Source organism: Eubalaena glacialis, chromosome 3, assembly GCF_028564815.1.
Source record: "Eubalaena glacialis isolate mEubGla1 chromosome 3, mEubGla1.1.hap2.+ XY, whole genome shotgun sequence".
In the NCBI taxonomy this organism is placed as follows: domain Eukaryota; kingdom Metazoa; phylum Chordata; class Mammalia; order Artiodactyla; family Balaenidae; genus Eubalaena; species Eubalaena glacialis.
The window spans coordinates 63,795,521-63,812,625 of record NC_083718.1 but is presented as its reverse complement, the minus strand read 5'-3'; the positions used below and the strand labels follow the sequence as shown (position 1 = coordinate 63,812,625).

Genomic DNA, 17,105 nt, shown 5'->3' with positions numbered 1-17,105 from the left:
GCTTCCATTTCCTACACCCTATCTTTGTGAAGCAGGGTTTTCTGCAGTGACAGCAACCAAAACGAGATCACGGAGGAGACTGGACATAAGCAACACACTTCAGGTGTCACTGTCTCCCATCACCCCCAGATGGGACCATCTACTTGAAGGAAAACAAGCTCAGGGCTCCCACTGATTCTGCATTATGGTGAGTTGTAGAATTATTTCATTATATATTACAATGTAATAAGAACAGAAATAAAGTGCACAATAAATGTAATGCACTTGAATCATCCTAAAACCAGCCACACCCCCCCCACCCCAGTCCGTGGAAAAACTGTCTTCCACAAAACTGGTCCCTGGTGCTAAAAACTTGGGGACCACTGCTTTAGAACACCCTCACTTAAAAAATAGATAGTTAAAGAGTCTAGCCAAGGGGACCAAGTCTCAGCATGTGATTTCTCCCAAGTGGAGAAAGTGAAAGTCTGTGAGTGAGCACCTGGCTTCTGCAGCACTGCAGGATGATGCCAAAGAAGCCCATTTCCCTCTCACTACATTCAAAGTACTGAATTGTGAGCTGCATGACTAGAGAGTGGGAACATCTGGGAAAGCAGCAGGTAAGAGCACTAAAAGGACACGGATCCTAAAAACTCTGTCACAGACTCCATCAGGAAGCCTGCCCATGAGCTGCTGGGGATGCCTCACCAGAGGATCACCTCAACTAGCCCAGTGGCACCACCAGTACTCACACATGCCTCACCCACATACACACCATGTGCCTTACCCCGTGTGCTCCCTGTGTGCATTCCCAACAGCAGCAGTGAGAGAAAGTTTTGGCACATGGCTAGTGAGCCTGTGCAGAAAGCCAACAAGAATTTGTGAGCCAGGGAGAGACCACAAACTTGAGCTTTAGCGTCATCTTTGAAAAAGCAAAAGGCAACCAGTCGGCATCCAGCCTGGTGCATTTCAGGATCAAGAGAAGGCATACAAATTTAAGAATTCTGCCAGAAGAGGGAGCAAGAAGTGTGAAGCTGGAATATCCATACAAGTTCTAAGAAACCCCAGAATCCCTAGCAGGGCTGAGGGAAGATATTTCTCTCCAAAAGGTAGTTAAAAAAGAAGAAAAGAGGTGAGTTCTACTTCAAATGTGAAGACAGCAACACAAAACTTCAAGATATATGAAAAAAAAAATCAATGAAACATGACACAACCAAAGGATCACAATAATCTTCTAGTAACTGATCCCAAAGACATGAAGATCTGTTACTTACCTGACAAAATCTTCAGAGTACCTGTTTTAAGGAAGCTCAATGAGCTACAATAAAACACAGAAAGGCGGGACTTCCCTGGTGGCGCAGTGGTTAAGAATCTGCCTGCCAATGTGGGGGACACGGGTTCGAGCCCTGGTCTGGGAAGATCCCACATGCCACGGAGCAACTAAGCCCATGCGCCACAACTACTGAACCTGCACTCTAGAGCCTGTGAGCCACAACTACTGAGCCTGCGTGCCGCAGCTACTGAAGCCTGCACGTCTAGAGCCCGTGCTCTGCAACAAGAGAAGCCACTGCAATGAGAAGCCCACGCACCAAAATGAAGAAGAGCCCCTGCTTGCCACAACTAGAGAAAGCCCGTGCACAGCAACGAAGACCCAACACAGCCTAAAATAAATAAATAAATTTAAAATATGTACAGCTTTTTAAAAAAAAACAGAAAGGCAATTCAACAAAATCAGGAAAACAATACACACACAAAATGAGAAGTTTAACAAAGAGACAGAAATCATTAAAAAAAAAAAAAAAACCAAACAGAAACTCTGAAGCTGAAGAATACAATGAATGAAAAGAAAAATGCACTAGAGAGCATCACTCTCAGAATGAATCAAGCAGAAGAAAGAATCTTTGAGTTAGAAGAGAGAAACTAGGAAATCATCCAGTCAGAGGAGGACAAAAAAGAATGAAAAGAGTGAAGAAAGTCTACATGATCTATATTATCAAAAGCAATAACTTGCAAATTATTGGAATCACAGAAAAAGAGAGGAACATGATGATAGAAAGCTTAAGTAAAGAAAGGATGGCTGGGAATTTCCCAAATCTAGAGAGGCTTGGATATCCAAGTTCATGAAGCTCATAGATCACCAAACAAACAAAACCTAAACAGATCCTGTCCGAGAGATATTATAATAAAACTCAAAAATCAAAGACAAAGAGAGAAACTTAAGAGCAGCAAGAGTAAAAAAAGGTTGTAACTTAAAAGGGGACCCCCATAAAGCTGTTAATGAATTTCTCAGCAGAAAACTTATAGGCCAGGAGAGAGTGAGGTGATTCAAAATGCTGAAAGAAAGAAAAAAAAAAACCAAAAACCTGCCAATCATAAATACAGTATCTGGCAAAGTTGTCCTTCAGAAATAAAGGAGAGCTAAAAACTTTTCCAGACAAACAAAAGCTGAGGGAGTTCATCACCCCTAGACCTGCCTTACAATGCTGAAAGGAGTTCTTCAGGCTGAAATGAAAGAATGCTAAGTAGTAATATGAAAATATACAACACATGGGGTAAAGGTAAGTATGTAGTCAGATTCTGAATGTTCTAAAATTGTAACGTGGTGGTGTATTAACCACTTAACTGTAGTAGAAAGGTTAATAAACAAGAATATTAAAAATAACTAACCTAAGACATCAAAAACAAAAAAGGGGAGAGTCAAAGGGTAGAGTTTTTGTATGCAATCAAAGTTAAGCTGCTACTAGTGTAAAATAGACTGTCATATATTTAAAGTGTTTATGTAATACTTATGGTAACCAAAAAGCCAAAGCCTGCAGTCCACTCACAAAAAACAAAGAGAAGGGAATCAAAGCACACCACTATGGAAAAATCATCAACACACACATAAAGACAGCAAAAGAGGGAGAAAGGAACACAGGAACTACAAAACAGTCAGAAAACAATAAGATGCCATTAGTAAGTCCTTATCTATTAATAATTACTCTATATGTAAATGAATTGAATACTCAAAACAAAAGGCATAGAGAGGCTGGATGGATTAAAAAAAAAAAGATCAAACTATATTCTGCCTACAAGAGACTCACTTTAACTTTAAGGACATACATAGGCTCAGAGTGAAGGGATGGAAAATAATATTTCATGCAATTAGAAGTGAAAGAGAGAAGAGCTAGCAATATTTATTCAGAAAAAAGTAGATTTTACACCAAAAACTGTAACAAAAAACAAAGATCATTATATAATGATAAAGGGGTTAATTCATCAAGGGGATATAATAATCACAAATATATACACACCTAACATCAAAACACCTAAATATATTAAGCACATACCAACAGATCTGAAGGGAGAAACAGACAACAATATAATAATAGTAGGGGACATCAATACACCACTTTCAACAATGGACAGATCATTCAGAGAGTAAGTCAATAATAAAACATTGGAGTTGAATTATACTTTAGACCAAATGAACCTAAGAGATATATACAGAACATTCCCTCCAACAGAAGCAGAATACACATTCTTTTCAACACACAGGGGAACTTCTCCAGGATAGATCATATAATAGGTAACAAAATAGGCCTTAGAAAATTTAAGAAAGTTGAAATCATACCAAATAGCTTTTCTGACCACAATGGTATGAAACTAGAAATCAGTAACAGGAGGAAAACTGGAAAATCCATAAATACTTAGAAATTAAACACTCCTGAACAACCAATGGGTCAAAGAAGAAATCAAAAGGAAAATCAAAAGATATCTTGAAACAAATGAATATGGCAACACATATATTAAAATTTATGGAAGTCTGGAAAGTGTTTGGGACTTGCCTTAGGTGATATCTATTTCCCTGACCCGCTCCCTTCACCTCCAGTCATGGGTAGGTTCATGTCCTTTATGGTTCTTTATCATCCTCTACCCCCTAGTGTCTACACTCAGCACTTTGCATCCTACTTGTGTAAGTGATTATCTCTCCCTTTAGACACCAGGCAAACTTTTCCTGTACTGGCTCTCCAGCTCAGGGTCTGGTATAACTTCTAAGTTCAATAAATGCTTGTTGAATAACTGCAAAAAAAAAAAAAAAAAAAAGCTTATGGGATGCAGCAAAAACAGATCTAAGAGGGAAACTCATAGTGATAAGTGCCTACATTAAGAAACAAGAAATACTTCAAAATGAATAACCTAACTTCTCATCTCAAGCAACTCAAGGAACTAGAAATTAACTAAATCCAAAGTCAGCAGAAGCAAGAAAATAACAAAGGTCAGAGCAGAAATAAACAAAATAGAGACCACAAAAACAATAAAAAGATAAATGAAACCAAAAGCAGCTGGTTTTTTGAAATGATAAACAAAACTGACAAACCTTTAGCTAGACTACTTAAAAAAAAAAGAAAGAAAGAAAGTGAGAAGACTCAAAATCAGAAATGAAAGAGGAGACATTACAACTGATACCAAAGAAATAAGGGATCATAAGACACTACTGTAAAATCACACACCAACAAACTGGACAACCTAGAAGTACTGGATAAATTTGTAGAAATATGAAAGTTATGAAGAATGAAGTATGAAGAAATAGAAAATCTGAATAGACCAATAATGAGGAGGTTGAATCAGCAACCAAAACTCTCCCAATGAAGAAAATCCTAGGACCAGATGGTTTCCCTGGTGAAATCTACCAAATATTTAAAGAAACATTAACATCAATCCTTCCCAAATTCTTCCAAAAAATTGAAGAAGAGTAGGAATGAATGCTTCCAAACTGATTCTATGAGGCCAGCATCATCCTGATACAAAAAGCAGATAGAGACACCACGATTAAAAAAAATTACAGGCCAATATCACTGATTAACATAGATGCAAAAATCCTCAACAAAATATTAGCAAACCAAATTCAACAATATATTAAAAAGGATCATACACCATGATCAAGCGAGATATATCCCAAGGATGCAAGTATGGTTCAATATCTGCAAATCAATGTGATACAACACATAAACTGAAGAATAAAAATCATATAGGGCTTCCCTGGTGGCGCAGTGGTTGAGAATCTGCCTGCCAATGCAGGGGATACGGGTTTGAGCCCTGGTCTGGGAAGATCCCACATGCCGCGGAGCAACTAGGCCCATGAGCCACAATTACTGAGCCTGCGCGTCTGGAGCCTGTGCTCCACAACAAGAGAGGCCGCGATAGTGAGAGGCCCGTGCACCGCGATGAAGAGTGGCCCCCACTTGCCGCAACTATAGAAAGCCCTCGCACAGAAACGAAGACCTAACACAGCCATAAATAAATAATAAATAATTTTTAAAAATCATATAAACATCTCAATAGATGCAGACAAAGTTTCTGACAAAATTCAACATCTATTTATCATAAAAACTCTCAACAAAGTGGGTGTGGAGAATACATACCTCAACATAATAAATGTCATATATGACGAACCTACAACCAATATCATACTCAATGGTGAAAATCTGAAAGCATTTCCTCTATGATTGGGAACAAGATATGATGCCTACTCTCACCATTTTTACTCAATAGAGTACTGGAAATCCTAGCCACAGCAATCAGGCAAGAAAAAGAAATAAAAGGAATCCAAATTAGAAAGGAAGAATTAAAACTGTCACTATTTGCAGATGACATGATACTTTATATAGAAAATCCTGAACACCAACAAAAAACTAGTAAAATGAAAAAATGAATTTAGTAAAGTTGCAGGATTAAAAAATCAATATATAGAAATCGGTTGCATTTTTATACACCAATAGTGAACTATCAGAAAGAGAAAATAAGAAAATAATCCCATTTACAATCACATCAAAAGTAATACAATACTTAGAAATAAACCTAACCAAGGAGGTAAAAGATTCATACTCAAAATACTATAAGACATTAATAAAAAAACCCTGAAAATGACAAAAAAATAAAATGGAAAGATATAACATGCTCATGGATTGAAGAATATTGTTTAAATGTCCATACTACCCAAAGCAGTCTACAGATTCAATGTAATCCCTATCAAAATTTCAATAGCACTTTTCGCAGAAATAGAACAAACAATCCTAAAATTTTATGGAACCACAGAAGACCCCGGGTAGTCAAAGTAATCTTAAGAACAACAAAGCTGGTGGCATCACACGTCCTGATTTCAAACTACAATACAAAACTATAGTAATCAAAATAGTATGGTATTGGCATAAAAACAGACATACAGATCAATGGAACAGAATAGAGAACCCAGAAATAAACCCATGCATATACGGTCAGTTAATTTACAACAAAGGAGCCAAGAATACACAACAGGAAAAAGATAGTATTTCTGCAATAGTGTTGGGAAAACTGGACAGCCACATGCAAAAGAATGAAACTGGACACCATCCTATACTATACACAAAAATTAATGCAACATGAATTAAAGACTTAATCCATAAAACTCCTAGAAGAAGACACAGGCAGTAAGCTCCTTGCTATCGATCTTGGCAATGATTTTTTGGATCTGACAGCTAAAGCAAAGGCAACAAAAGATAAACTAGTGGGACTATATTAAACTAAAAAGCTTTTGCACAGCAGGACTTCCCTGGTGTCCAATGGTTAAGACTCTGTGCTTCCACGGCAGGGTTCAATCCCTGGTCGGGGAACTAAGATCCTGCATGCCATGCATGCCATGTGGCCAAAAAAAAAAAATCTTTTGCACAGCAAACGAAACCATTAACAAAATGAAAAGGCAGCCTACTGAGCAGGTGATGTTTGCAAATGATACATCCAATAAGGGGGTAATATCCAAAATATATAAAGAACTCACACAACTAAACACCTAAAAAACAACTGAAATAAAATAAAACAAACTGAAAGAAAATACAAAATAAAATGCAAAATTAATACACAGAAATCTGCATTCCTATACACTAACAATGAAAGATCAGAAAGAGAGATTAAGGAAACAATCCCATTTACCACTGCATCAAAAAGAATAAAATATCTAGGAATAAACCTACCTAAGGAGGCAAAAGACCTGTACTCAGAAAACTATAAGATACTGATGAAAGAAATAAAAGATGACACAAACAGATGGAGAGATATACCATGTTCTTGAACTGGAAGAATCAATATTGAGAAAATGACTCTACTACCCAAAGCAATCTACAAATTAAATGCAATCCCTATCAAATTACCAATGGCATTTTTCACAGAATTAGAACAAAAAACTGTACAATTTGTATTGAAACACAAAAGACCACGAATAGCCAAAGCAATCTTGAGAAAGAAAAATGGAGCTGGCGGGGGACTCCCAGAAATACAGATCGATGGAACAGGATAGAAAGCCCAGAGATAAACCCACGCATATATGGACACCTAATTTATGACAAAGGAGGCAAGAACATACAATGGAGAAAAGACAGCCACTTCAATAAGTGGTGCTGGGAAAACTGGACAGTTACATGTAAAAGAACAATATTAGAACACACCCTAACACCATACACAAAAATAAATTCAAAATGGATTAAAGACCTAAATGTAAGGCTGGATACTATAAAACTTTTAGAGGAAAACATAAGAAAAATATTCTTTGACATAAATCACAGCAAGATCTTTTTCAATCCACCTCCTAGAGTATGAAAATAAAAACAAATATAAATAAATGGGACCTAATGAAACTTAAAAGCTTTTGCACAGCAAAGGAAACCATAAACAGGATGAAAAGACAACCCTCAGAATGGGAGAAAATATTTGCAAACAAAGCAACCAACAAGGGATTAATCTCCAAAATATACAAGCAGCTCATGCAGCTCAATATCAAAAAAACCCCAAACAACCCAATCAAAAAATGGGAAGATATAAACAGACATTTCTCTAAAGAAGACATACAGATGGTTAAAAAGCACTTGAAAAGATGCTCAACATCACTAATTATTAGAGAAATGCAAATCAAAACTCCAGTGAGGTATCACCTCACACCAGTCAGAATGACCATCATCAAAAAATCTAGAAACAATAAATGCTGGAGAGGGTGTGGAGAAAAGGGAACTCTCCTACACTGTTGGTGGGAATGCAAACTGGTACAGCCACTATAGAGAACAGTATGGAGGTTCCTTAGAAAACTGAAAATAGAGCCACCATATGATCCAGCAATCTCACTCCTGGGCATATATCCAGAGAAAACCATATTCGAAAAGATACATGCACCCCAATGTTCACTGCAGCACTATTCACAATAGCCAGGACATGGAAGCAACCTAAATGTTCATCAACAGAGGAATGGATAAAGAAGATGTGGTACATATATACATTGGAATATTACTCAACCATAAAAAAGAACAAAATAATGCCATTTGCAGCAACATGGATGGACACTCACACTGAGAGAGATTCTCATACTGAGTGAAGTAAGTCAGACAGAGAAAGACAAATACCATATGATATCTCTTATATGTGGAATCTAACAAAAGGCTACAAATGAACTTATCTACCAAACCAAAACAGAGTTACAGATGTAGAAAATAAACTTATGGTTACCGGGGGGTACTGGGGGGAGGGATAAATTGGAAGATCGGGATTGACAGATACACACTACTATATATAAAATAGATAACTACAGTAAGTCCCCTACATACGAACGAGTTCAGTTCCAAGAGTGCATTCGTAAGTCCAATTTGTTCATGAGTCCAACAAAGTTAGCCTAGGTACCCAACTAACACAATTGGCTATATAGTACTGTACTGTAATAGGTTTATAATACTTTTCACACAATAATACATCAAAAACAAACACACACAAAAAAATAAACATTTTTAATCTTACAGTACAGTACCTTGAAAAGTACAGTAGTAGAGTACAACAGCTGGCATACAGGGGCTGGCATTACTGACTGGAGGAGGGAGAGGAGGTGGGAGATGGTAGAGCTGAAGGACTGTCAGCAATAAGAGATGGCAGGCAAGCTGCAATTTCACTCATGCCTGACGTTGACGGCTCAGGTTCTGGTTCCTTGCTGGATTCAATTCTATCTACCCTCTTGAAAAAAAATAATCCAGTTTTTTTCATGTCTGGGTAGTAGCTCATTTTTTCTCATCCTAGACGACATGGCAGCACTGGATTGCATTCTCAATGGCTGCTGTAACCTTCGTGTACATTCGGGTCCTGTGCTTCCTCACATAAAGAAAATCCCCTTGCATGTCCTGCATCGTGAATCTCTTGAGTTCTTCCGTTACTTCTTACATCTATCTCTCTTCCTCCTTTCTCTGGGCCTCTAATTCCATCACTATCGCTTGGCACTTCTTAGCAGTACCACCTATACATCACCGCTGCTTTTACACTTGCTTCCGGACATCCTGGGCTTGAAATAAAGATACTGTACTACTGTACTCTGTACAGTATTGTACAGTAAAGTACGCAAAAGCACAACCACTTGTAGAGGATGCACGCATGTGACAACGTACGCCAGACACGCGAACTAACTTACATGATTGGACATGCGAACACAGTTCGAATCTCCGAAAGTTCGCAACTTGAAGGTTTGTATGTAGGGGACTTGCTGTAATAAGGACCTACTGTATAGTACAGGGAACTCTACTCAGTACTCTGTAATGGGCTATATGGGAAAAGAATCTAAAAAAAGAGTGGATATATGTATTTGTATAATAGATTCACTTTGCTGTACAACTAAAACTAACACATTGTAAATCAATTATACTCCAATAAAAAGTAAAAAAAAAAAAATGGCAGAGACCCTGAATACATGCTTTTCCGTAGAAGACATACAGATGGACAACAGATACATGAAAAGATGCTCAACAACTGCATAATGGAATATTACTCAATCATAAAAAGAAGAAATCTTGCCATTTATAACAACATGGGTAAATCTAGTGTGTATTACACCAGCGAAATAAGTCAGACAGAGAAAGAGAAATACCACATGATCTCACTCATATGTGGACTCTTAACAAACAAATGGAACAAACAAAACAAAATAGAAACAGATTAATAGATACACAGAGCAAACTGGTGGTTGCCAGAAGGGGTGGGGGTTGGGTGAAATAGGTGAAGAGGATTAAGAGGTACAAACCTCCACTTATATAATAAATAAATCATGATGATGTATAAGGAATATATATATAAGCATAAGGAATATGGTCAAAAATATAGTTATTTTGCATGGGGACAGATGGTTACTAGATTTATCATGGTGATAATTTCACAATGTATGCAAATGTCAAATCACTACGTAGTACCCTGAAACTAACATCATGGGTACGTCAACTATATTTCAATATTTTAAGAAAACAATTGAATATGGCTGTGGAAGAAAACTGAGAAGATAATTGACGGGAGCTGAGCTCTGAGGCCAGGTGTTGGGTGAATCTTCCACATGGATGTTATGGTAAGAAATGGGATGAAGAGAAGGACTATGATCCTGGTTTCCAAGTCTTCAGGTGAATAAAGGAATGTGACCAGAAAGTCAACAGATGACAGAAGCAACAACTTCCAAGCATTTCTCTTCCAAGTTTCAACAACTTCCTGCACATTCATGAAGAAAGAACTGCCCTTCAAAATATCTTGATACTTCTACTTTGATCCTGAAATCAATAAAGGCCACTAGATAGCAGGTAAAATATCCCTCTGGAAAACCAAATGAATGAAAAACTTCATTAAATTTGAAGAGCCACTTTTACTTTTTGTGTATGAACATGACTCAATTCAATCTGGCAATGGGGTAAAGGTTTCAAAGTATGAAAGCAGATGAGGGTAGATATTCACTTGACAAAATAATTCAGATTCCCTCAAATAAGATCCTTTGCATAAAATATTTTACGAACACATTTTTCATGTGTTCACATTTTTCATAAAATACGGCATACCTATGTTAGGTTATTTTGGCTTGTCATACTCACCAGTCCAAGAACAAATATATTTTGCATGATTTTTCCAGACAACTTACCACTTCTTTGGTGACTCTTTCAGGTCCCTAATGGCTCAGCAGGAAAACTGCCAAGCTACTCAACAGTGAAATTCTTCAGCAGGTGCAATTAAAATCTCTTCCAGAGGCAAATCTAGAACAGATTTTCTGCCTAAGTGAATGTATTTTCTGCAGGTGATTGTGTGGTGAGTGAATACTTCTGTAATTGTAAAGGAATCTGTTGTGACAATTTTACCATTCTATATAGTAGCGTCCAACATTTTTCAAGCACCCTTATGAGTAGAATATGTACATACATCAAAATATGTATCTATTTTAATAGATTTAAATGTACTCTTATTAGTCCACACATTAAATATATCAAACTTTAATTTTTCTTATTTTTCATATGGTAAATAAATATAAATGGAAAGTCTAATAACCCCCCCCAACACACACACACACACACACACACACAATGTATTGTCTTGTGCACCTCCCCCTCTTTGGAGACCACTTCTGGACAGACTGGAAGAAATTCCATTCATACATATGACTGTTTCCTTCCAGCTATGAGACCACAGAGAGGCAGAATCTCTGCCAATAGCAGATATCAATGATGAAAGTGATGTCAATATACAACATATACAGTTGACCATTGGACAACAAGGGTTTGAACTGCTCAGGTCCACTAATATGCAGATTTTTTTCAATAGTAAATGCTACACTACTGCACAGCTTGCGGTTGGTTGAATCTGTGGATTCAGAACATGGATATGGAGGAACCACAGATATGGGAGGATGACTATAAGTTACACATGGATTTTCGACTGCTCAGAGGCTTGGTGCCCCTCCACTCATTGTTCAAGGGTCAACTGTACGGTTACAAAGTGATCTAATGATCACTGTTAGGCCAAATCTTCTTTTGAATCAACTTAAAAAGTAGTTCTACATCTTAGAAAAGTATAAAGAAAAAAAGGACCCACTTCGTAGATAAAATACATTCAAACAATAAATTAGTACCAGTTGTTAAGTAGGTGTGAAAATATAGCCAGTGTATTCATTAATTCATCAAATATTAATTGCATGGCCATTATGTACCTGGCTTTCTTCCAAGTGCTAATTATATTGACGTGTATTGTAACCGAGGCTCTCACTTTATATGTGGGAATTACTAAGCAGTGAAGAAATAAATTTCTAAATTATTTTAATATAACACATGAACAGATTGGCACACCTGGCAGTTAAAAGTGAGACTGCTATTTAATTATCAATTCTGCCTCCTAGAGCTAAACCATTAAGTTCCTCAAAGATAAGGACTGGGGGGCTTCCCTGGTGGCGCAGTGGTTGAGAATCTGCCTGCTAATGCAGGGGACACGGGTTCGCGTCCTGGTCTGGGAGGATCCCACATGCCGCGGAGCAACTAAGCCCGTGAGCCACAACTACTGAGCCTGCGCGTCTGGAGCCTGTGCTCTGCAAAAAGAGAGGCCACAATAGTGAGAGGCCTGCGCACCGCGATGAAGAGTGGCCCCCGCTTGCCGCAGCTACAGAAAGCCCTAGCACAGAAACGAAGACCCAACATAGTAATCAATCAATCAATAAATAAATCTTTAAAAAAAAAAAAAAGATAAGGACTGTATTTGTTTATTAACATAAACCTGGTAGCACCTAGCATAGTGGCTGGCATGTAGTAAACATTCAATATCTATTTACTGGAAAGGTGGGAGAAAGGGGAGAAAGAGAGAGGAAGAAGGATAAAATGAACTGAAGTCTGAGACCAAACTGTAAGAGCCATTTTACTGTCCCTAAAGCTTGACTGTAACTACTAACGGTATTTCTTCTGACTTGAAAATACCCATCAGTACCCATCAAAAGCATATGGTTGTGAACAGGGAACTAAACTCAATATTTTGTAATAACCTATAAGGGAAAAGAATCTGAAAAAGAACAGATATTTATATATGTGTATAACTGAATCACTCTGCTGTACACCTAAAACTAAGACAACATTGTAAATCAACTATACTTCAATAAAATTAAGAAAAAATAAAAACACCCCCCCCCCAAATTAAACTAAATTTTAAAAAAGCATATGGTCCAACTTGAAGTCCTGTACCTGTACTTAGAAACAGTACATAATTCAGGACCCTGAGACTAAAGAGGAGAAATTAGTCCTGAATCAGCCCCAACTGCTCATTTACAAGTTCATTTACTTTCAGGTTTTATGATAAAATAAAATGTATTTTTCTTATTATAAATGTAATATAAATACTTTAAAGAAAATTTGTAAAATATAGGAAAGTAGAATTGAACATTATTATAATCCTACCACCCAGACAGCCACTGTTAACATTTTATATGTTAAATTAGCACCAAATTTTAAAATCCCTGTGGTACAACTTTGTATTGATATAATGCAATAAGGGGCTCATAAATAACTAGAATGAAAAAAATATAGTCGAGTAATTCCAACTATGCTTAATGACGCAACACTTAGGACCCTGAAAGAGATTATGAGTTCCTTAAGGAAAGATACCTTGTTCTAGTCATCTTTGTTATAGCCCAGCCATGGGACCAAGCAGTGAGCCTTGTACATATTATACTATTCATTCCATAAATGTTCACTGAATAAATATCTAGAAAGAAAGGGAATCAGCAAATTTTGTATTGTCAGGACTCTTCCATGATTACTCACCTGCTCACTTTCCAACTCTTCCCCCAATGACTTTATTTCTATCATTCATTGCCCTGTACTTTAGCTACAGTAATAACAGTTTGCTGCAGCCCAAAAGTGATGCTGTTTTATGCATTCATAACTTTAATCCTATCATTCCCCACCTTCTTCACTTAGCTAACATCTACTCATTCCTCATAATTTAGCTCAGATGTCATGTTCTTCAAGAAGACTCCCCTGACCCCATCATCCATCCCCAGACTAAGCTAAATGCTATGATTCTGGGCTCCCATAGTACCCAATACAAACATCCAACAATGCAGTTGCCACAAAACATGGAAACTAACCACTTAGATATTTTTGTCCACTCATAGAATGTAAGCTCTTTAAAGCTTCTTTCTTTATAGTCACAAATACCAGCACAGGTTCAATGAATATTTATTGAATGAATGAAAGAATGAACAAACTCATCTCATTCTTCTTTTTGTCTTAGTTTCTCTCTAATCTACCTCTGTTTGGTCAGCTGGTCACCCACAATTTTAATTATCTTAAAAAACAAATGAACAAAACCCCCTCTTGGTCATAAAACACAAATCAAAAATTAAAAACGGCAAACACTGAGTTCTGCTTATTCATCTAGCCAAAAAGTATTCCTTCTTAATATCTTACAATTAATATTCAATAAACAATATCACCACCACTTTCTCCTAATGTCCTCTAAAGCAGAATCACATTTTAATAATCACTCTTTCACAATCACACATATTACTTACTTCTATTCTTCTTTCTCCCTGAAAAGATATAAAGTAGGTCCTGCCAACTCTTTCTCTACTAATGTCATCAGGTCTGCTCTTTTCCTTTTCTATAGCCCCTGCCTTTAATCTCTTCCAATTTAGTTTGCTCTAGTTTCATCAAAGGAATAATTTAGCACATCCAAAATTAAACTACATACAAGGAATTCCTATTTTCTACTATACAGTATTCTAATTATACAGAATCCACAATTTTTAGCCTGGCTTTTAAAGCTATGCATCCCATACTCATCTCTACCAGTATTCCCCACCTTGTTTCCTCTCAGAAAACATATTTCCTTGTGTTTCTAGGTTTGCATTTCCCACTGAAGCCAAGCAAATATTCTTGCTGTATACCATAGTAAATCTGCAAATTCCTTCATTGTTACCTTTGCACATAGAGTTTTACAGCTTTCCCTATTCTCTTCATGCCTTGATTCATCTTTAAAATCCCTATTTACATCTCTCTTCCTCTTACAAAGATTCTTTAATTACCTTCAGGTCATACTAATTGCTCCCTTAATAAACAACCCTTCACCATTTGTATTTTACCTGAACTAACAATATTTTAGACCTTACTAGTATGTTGCTCTGTAAGTGTTTGGAAAGATCTTTATGTATGTGTGTTTTTTTTTTTAATTTATTTATTTTATTTATTTACTTTAGGCTGCATTGAGTCTTCGTTGCTGTGCGCAGGCTTTCTCTAGTTGTGGCGAGCAGGGGCTACTCTTCCTTGTGGTGCGCGGGCTTCTCATTGCAGTGGCTTCTCTTGTTGCGGAGCACAGGCTCTAGGCACGCGGGCTTCAGTAGGTTTGGCACACGGGCTCAGTAGTTGTGGCACATGGGCTCTAGAGCGCAGGCTCAGTAGTTGGGGCACACGGGCTTAGCTGCTTCACAGCATGTGGGATCTTCCTGGGCCAGGGCTCGAACCCGTGTCCCCTGCATTGGCAGGCAGATTCTTAAACACTGCACCACCAGGGAAGCCCTGTATGCACTTTTTGATCGTTGAGAACAGGTGTATTGTTTTTTCCTACAGGGCTTAATCTAGCAGCACTCTCATACAAGCTGGCTTCTTAATAGGTGTTGCTAAATTTTTATCTTACATTTAAGGGAACTCAATAAAATTGTCTGAATTAAATTAAATTGAATTGGCTGTTCTTCATCAATAAACTTTACAAGTGATAGTGAAATAAAGGGTAAATTTAAATTTAGTTAGTGTTTAAAATTGGTAATACTTCCTATAATCCTACCCAGTTTATAACATTTGCATGGAGCTTTTGCATATGTATTCAAATGTTACTTCTGCTTTTCAGTCCCATCCCCCTCTCCATTCCCCTCACCACCAAATGTCCACGTGAAGAAAACCTGAAGCAAACTGAAAGGCATACTAGAGAACATCACTTTTCACATAAGTCCCACTGTTCATATTTATTTACGTATCTGGTATGAAGCCACCATATCAATATTCTTCACATTGAGAGCTTTATTTATGGCCTCCCTATGTCAAAGGATAATTAATACTTTAGACAATTTCTATCACAGAGCTTAACAAATTTACTTACCTACACAATTTAGCAACAAGAAACAATAAAAGAAAATGCCACAGTGTTTCTGCCCATTCTATATTGTCACTAGGCTAATAAAAAATTCACTTTTGTGGGAATACTGTATAAGAAATAAATGATGTAAAATGTGATTTTGAATAAAAATTTGTATCTATTATATTCATTTTGTATTATTTCTTTTAAAGAACTAAAACTATCAAAAACCTGTTAAGATATTTAGTTAATGGATAAAACAAACTTTTACTTTATATTTTAAACAATAACTTACAGGATCAGCAGGTCCACAGAATTCTCGAAACGTCACTGTAGGATTAGTCTGTTGAATCTCCATTGCTACGCAAGGGCCAGAATACATTTCTGTCACCATTTCCTATAATATGTAATATAAAATAATATTAACAAACAAGTAGAATTTAATAATCTTTTACTCCTCCTCTTTTAATTGTACCACTATTCTACTGAACTCAAAATGTTAGAGTTATGTTTGACATCTTCTCTATCTGTACCCTCTATGCCAAGCAGTTCCCACATTTTGTCCATTTTTCCTGCAAAAATATATTTTAGATATGTTCCCTTTTCTCCATTCCTACCACTACCACTTTTAGTTTAATGCTTTACCACTTGACATGTTCACTATCTGAAATTATCTTCTAGTACATCTTCCTTTTAAAAGGCTCTCTCTCTTGAACACAGTACTGTCAAACGAACACTTCTAAAGATATAAATTCCAAAGTGTTTATCACAAAGAAACTTATAAAAATCATAATGAGTTCCAGCAATAAGGAATAACAGGCACCAGATTTATTCTCTCACATTAAACATCTAGAAACTAAAAAATATATATATAAAACAACAGTTTTCAGACACTGGATGACAGACAGCACAGTACTATGATCCCCTAGAGGAGGAAAACAAAAGCTATATAACAGCCTCATCTTACTGCCTGAAGGCTTCCAGACAGTGGGATAGGTAGAGGAAACACAAAAGGGCCCAACATTCTCACTGAGTAGAAGAGACAAAGACTGGAGTTTAGGGAGACCAATGAGGCTAGAATTTGCAGGACAGAATACTACAGGAGGTGGGAGAGCTACAGGAGAGTAAGCTACAGGGATGTGCAGAGAAGTTCACTTGAGTCTTTGACTAAGAGTCTGTGTATGTATAAAGGATACTACCCAAGGCTGAAAAAAGAACTACCAGAAAGCAGTAAATGA

General features: G+C 37.0%; 1 protein-coding gene across 6 annotated transcripts in view; it reads right to left on the bottom strand.

Moving 5' to 3' along the window:
* The window catches only part of NME7 (NME/NM23 family member 7), a 251,720-nt gene that overhangs the window by 123,497 nt on the left and 111,118 nt on the right, over window positions 1-17,105 (bottom strand). For all 6 annotated transcript variants that reach the window (XM_061183128.1, XM_061183130.1, XM_061183125.1 and 3 more), the window contains one exon: window positions 16,163-16,264. In XM_061183128.1, coding sequence (XP_061039111.1) covers window positions 16,163-16,264 — 102 coding nt within the window. The remainder of the gene's footprint in view (window positions 1-16,162; window positions 16,265-17,105) is intronic.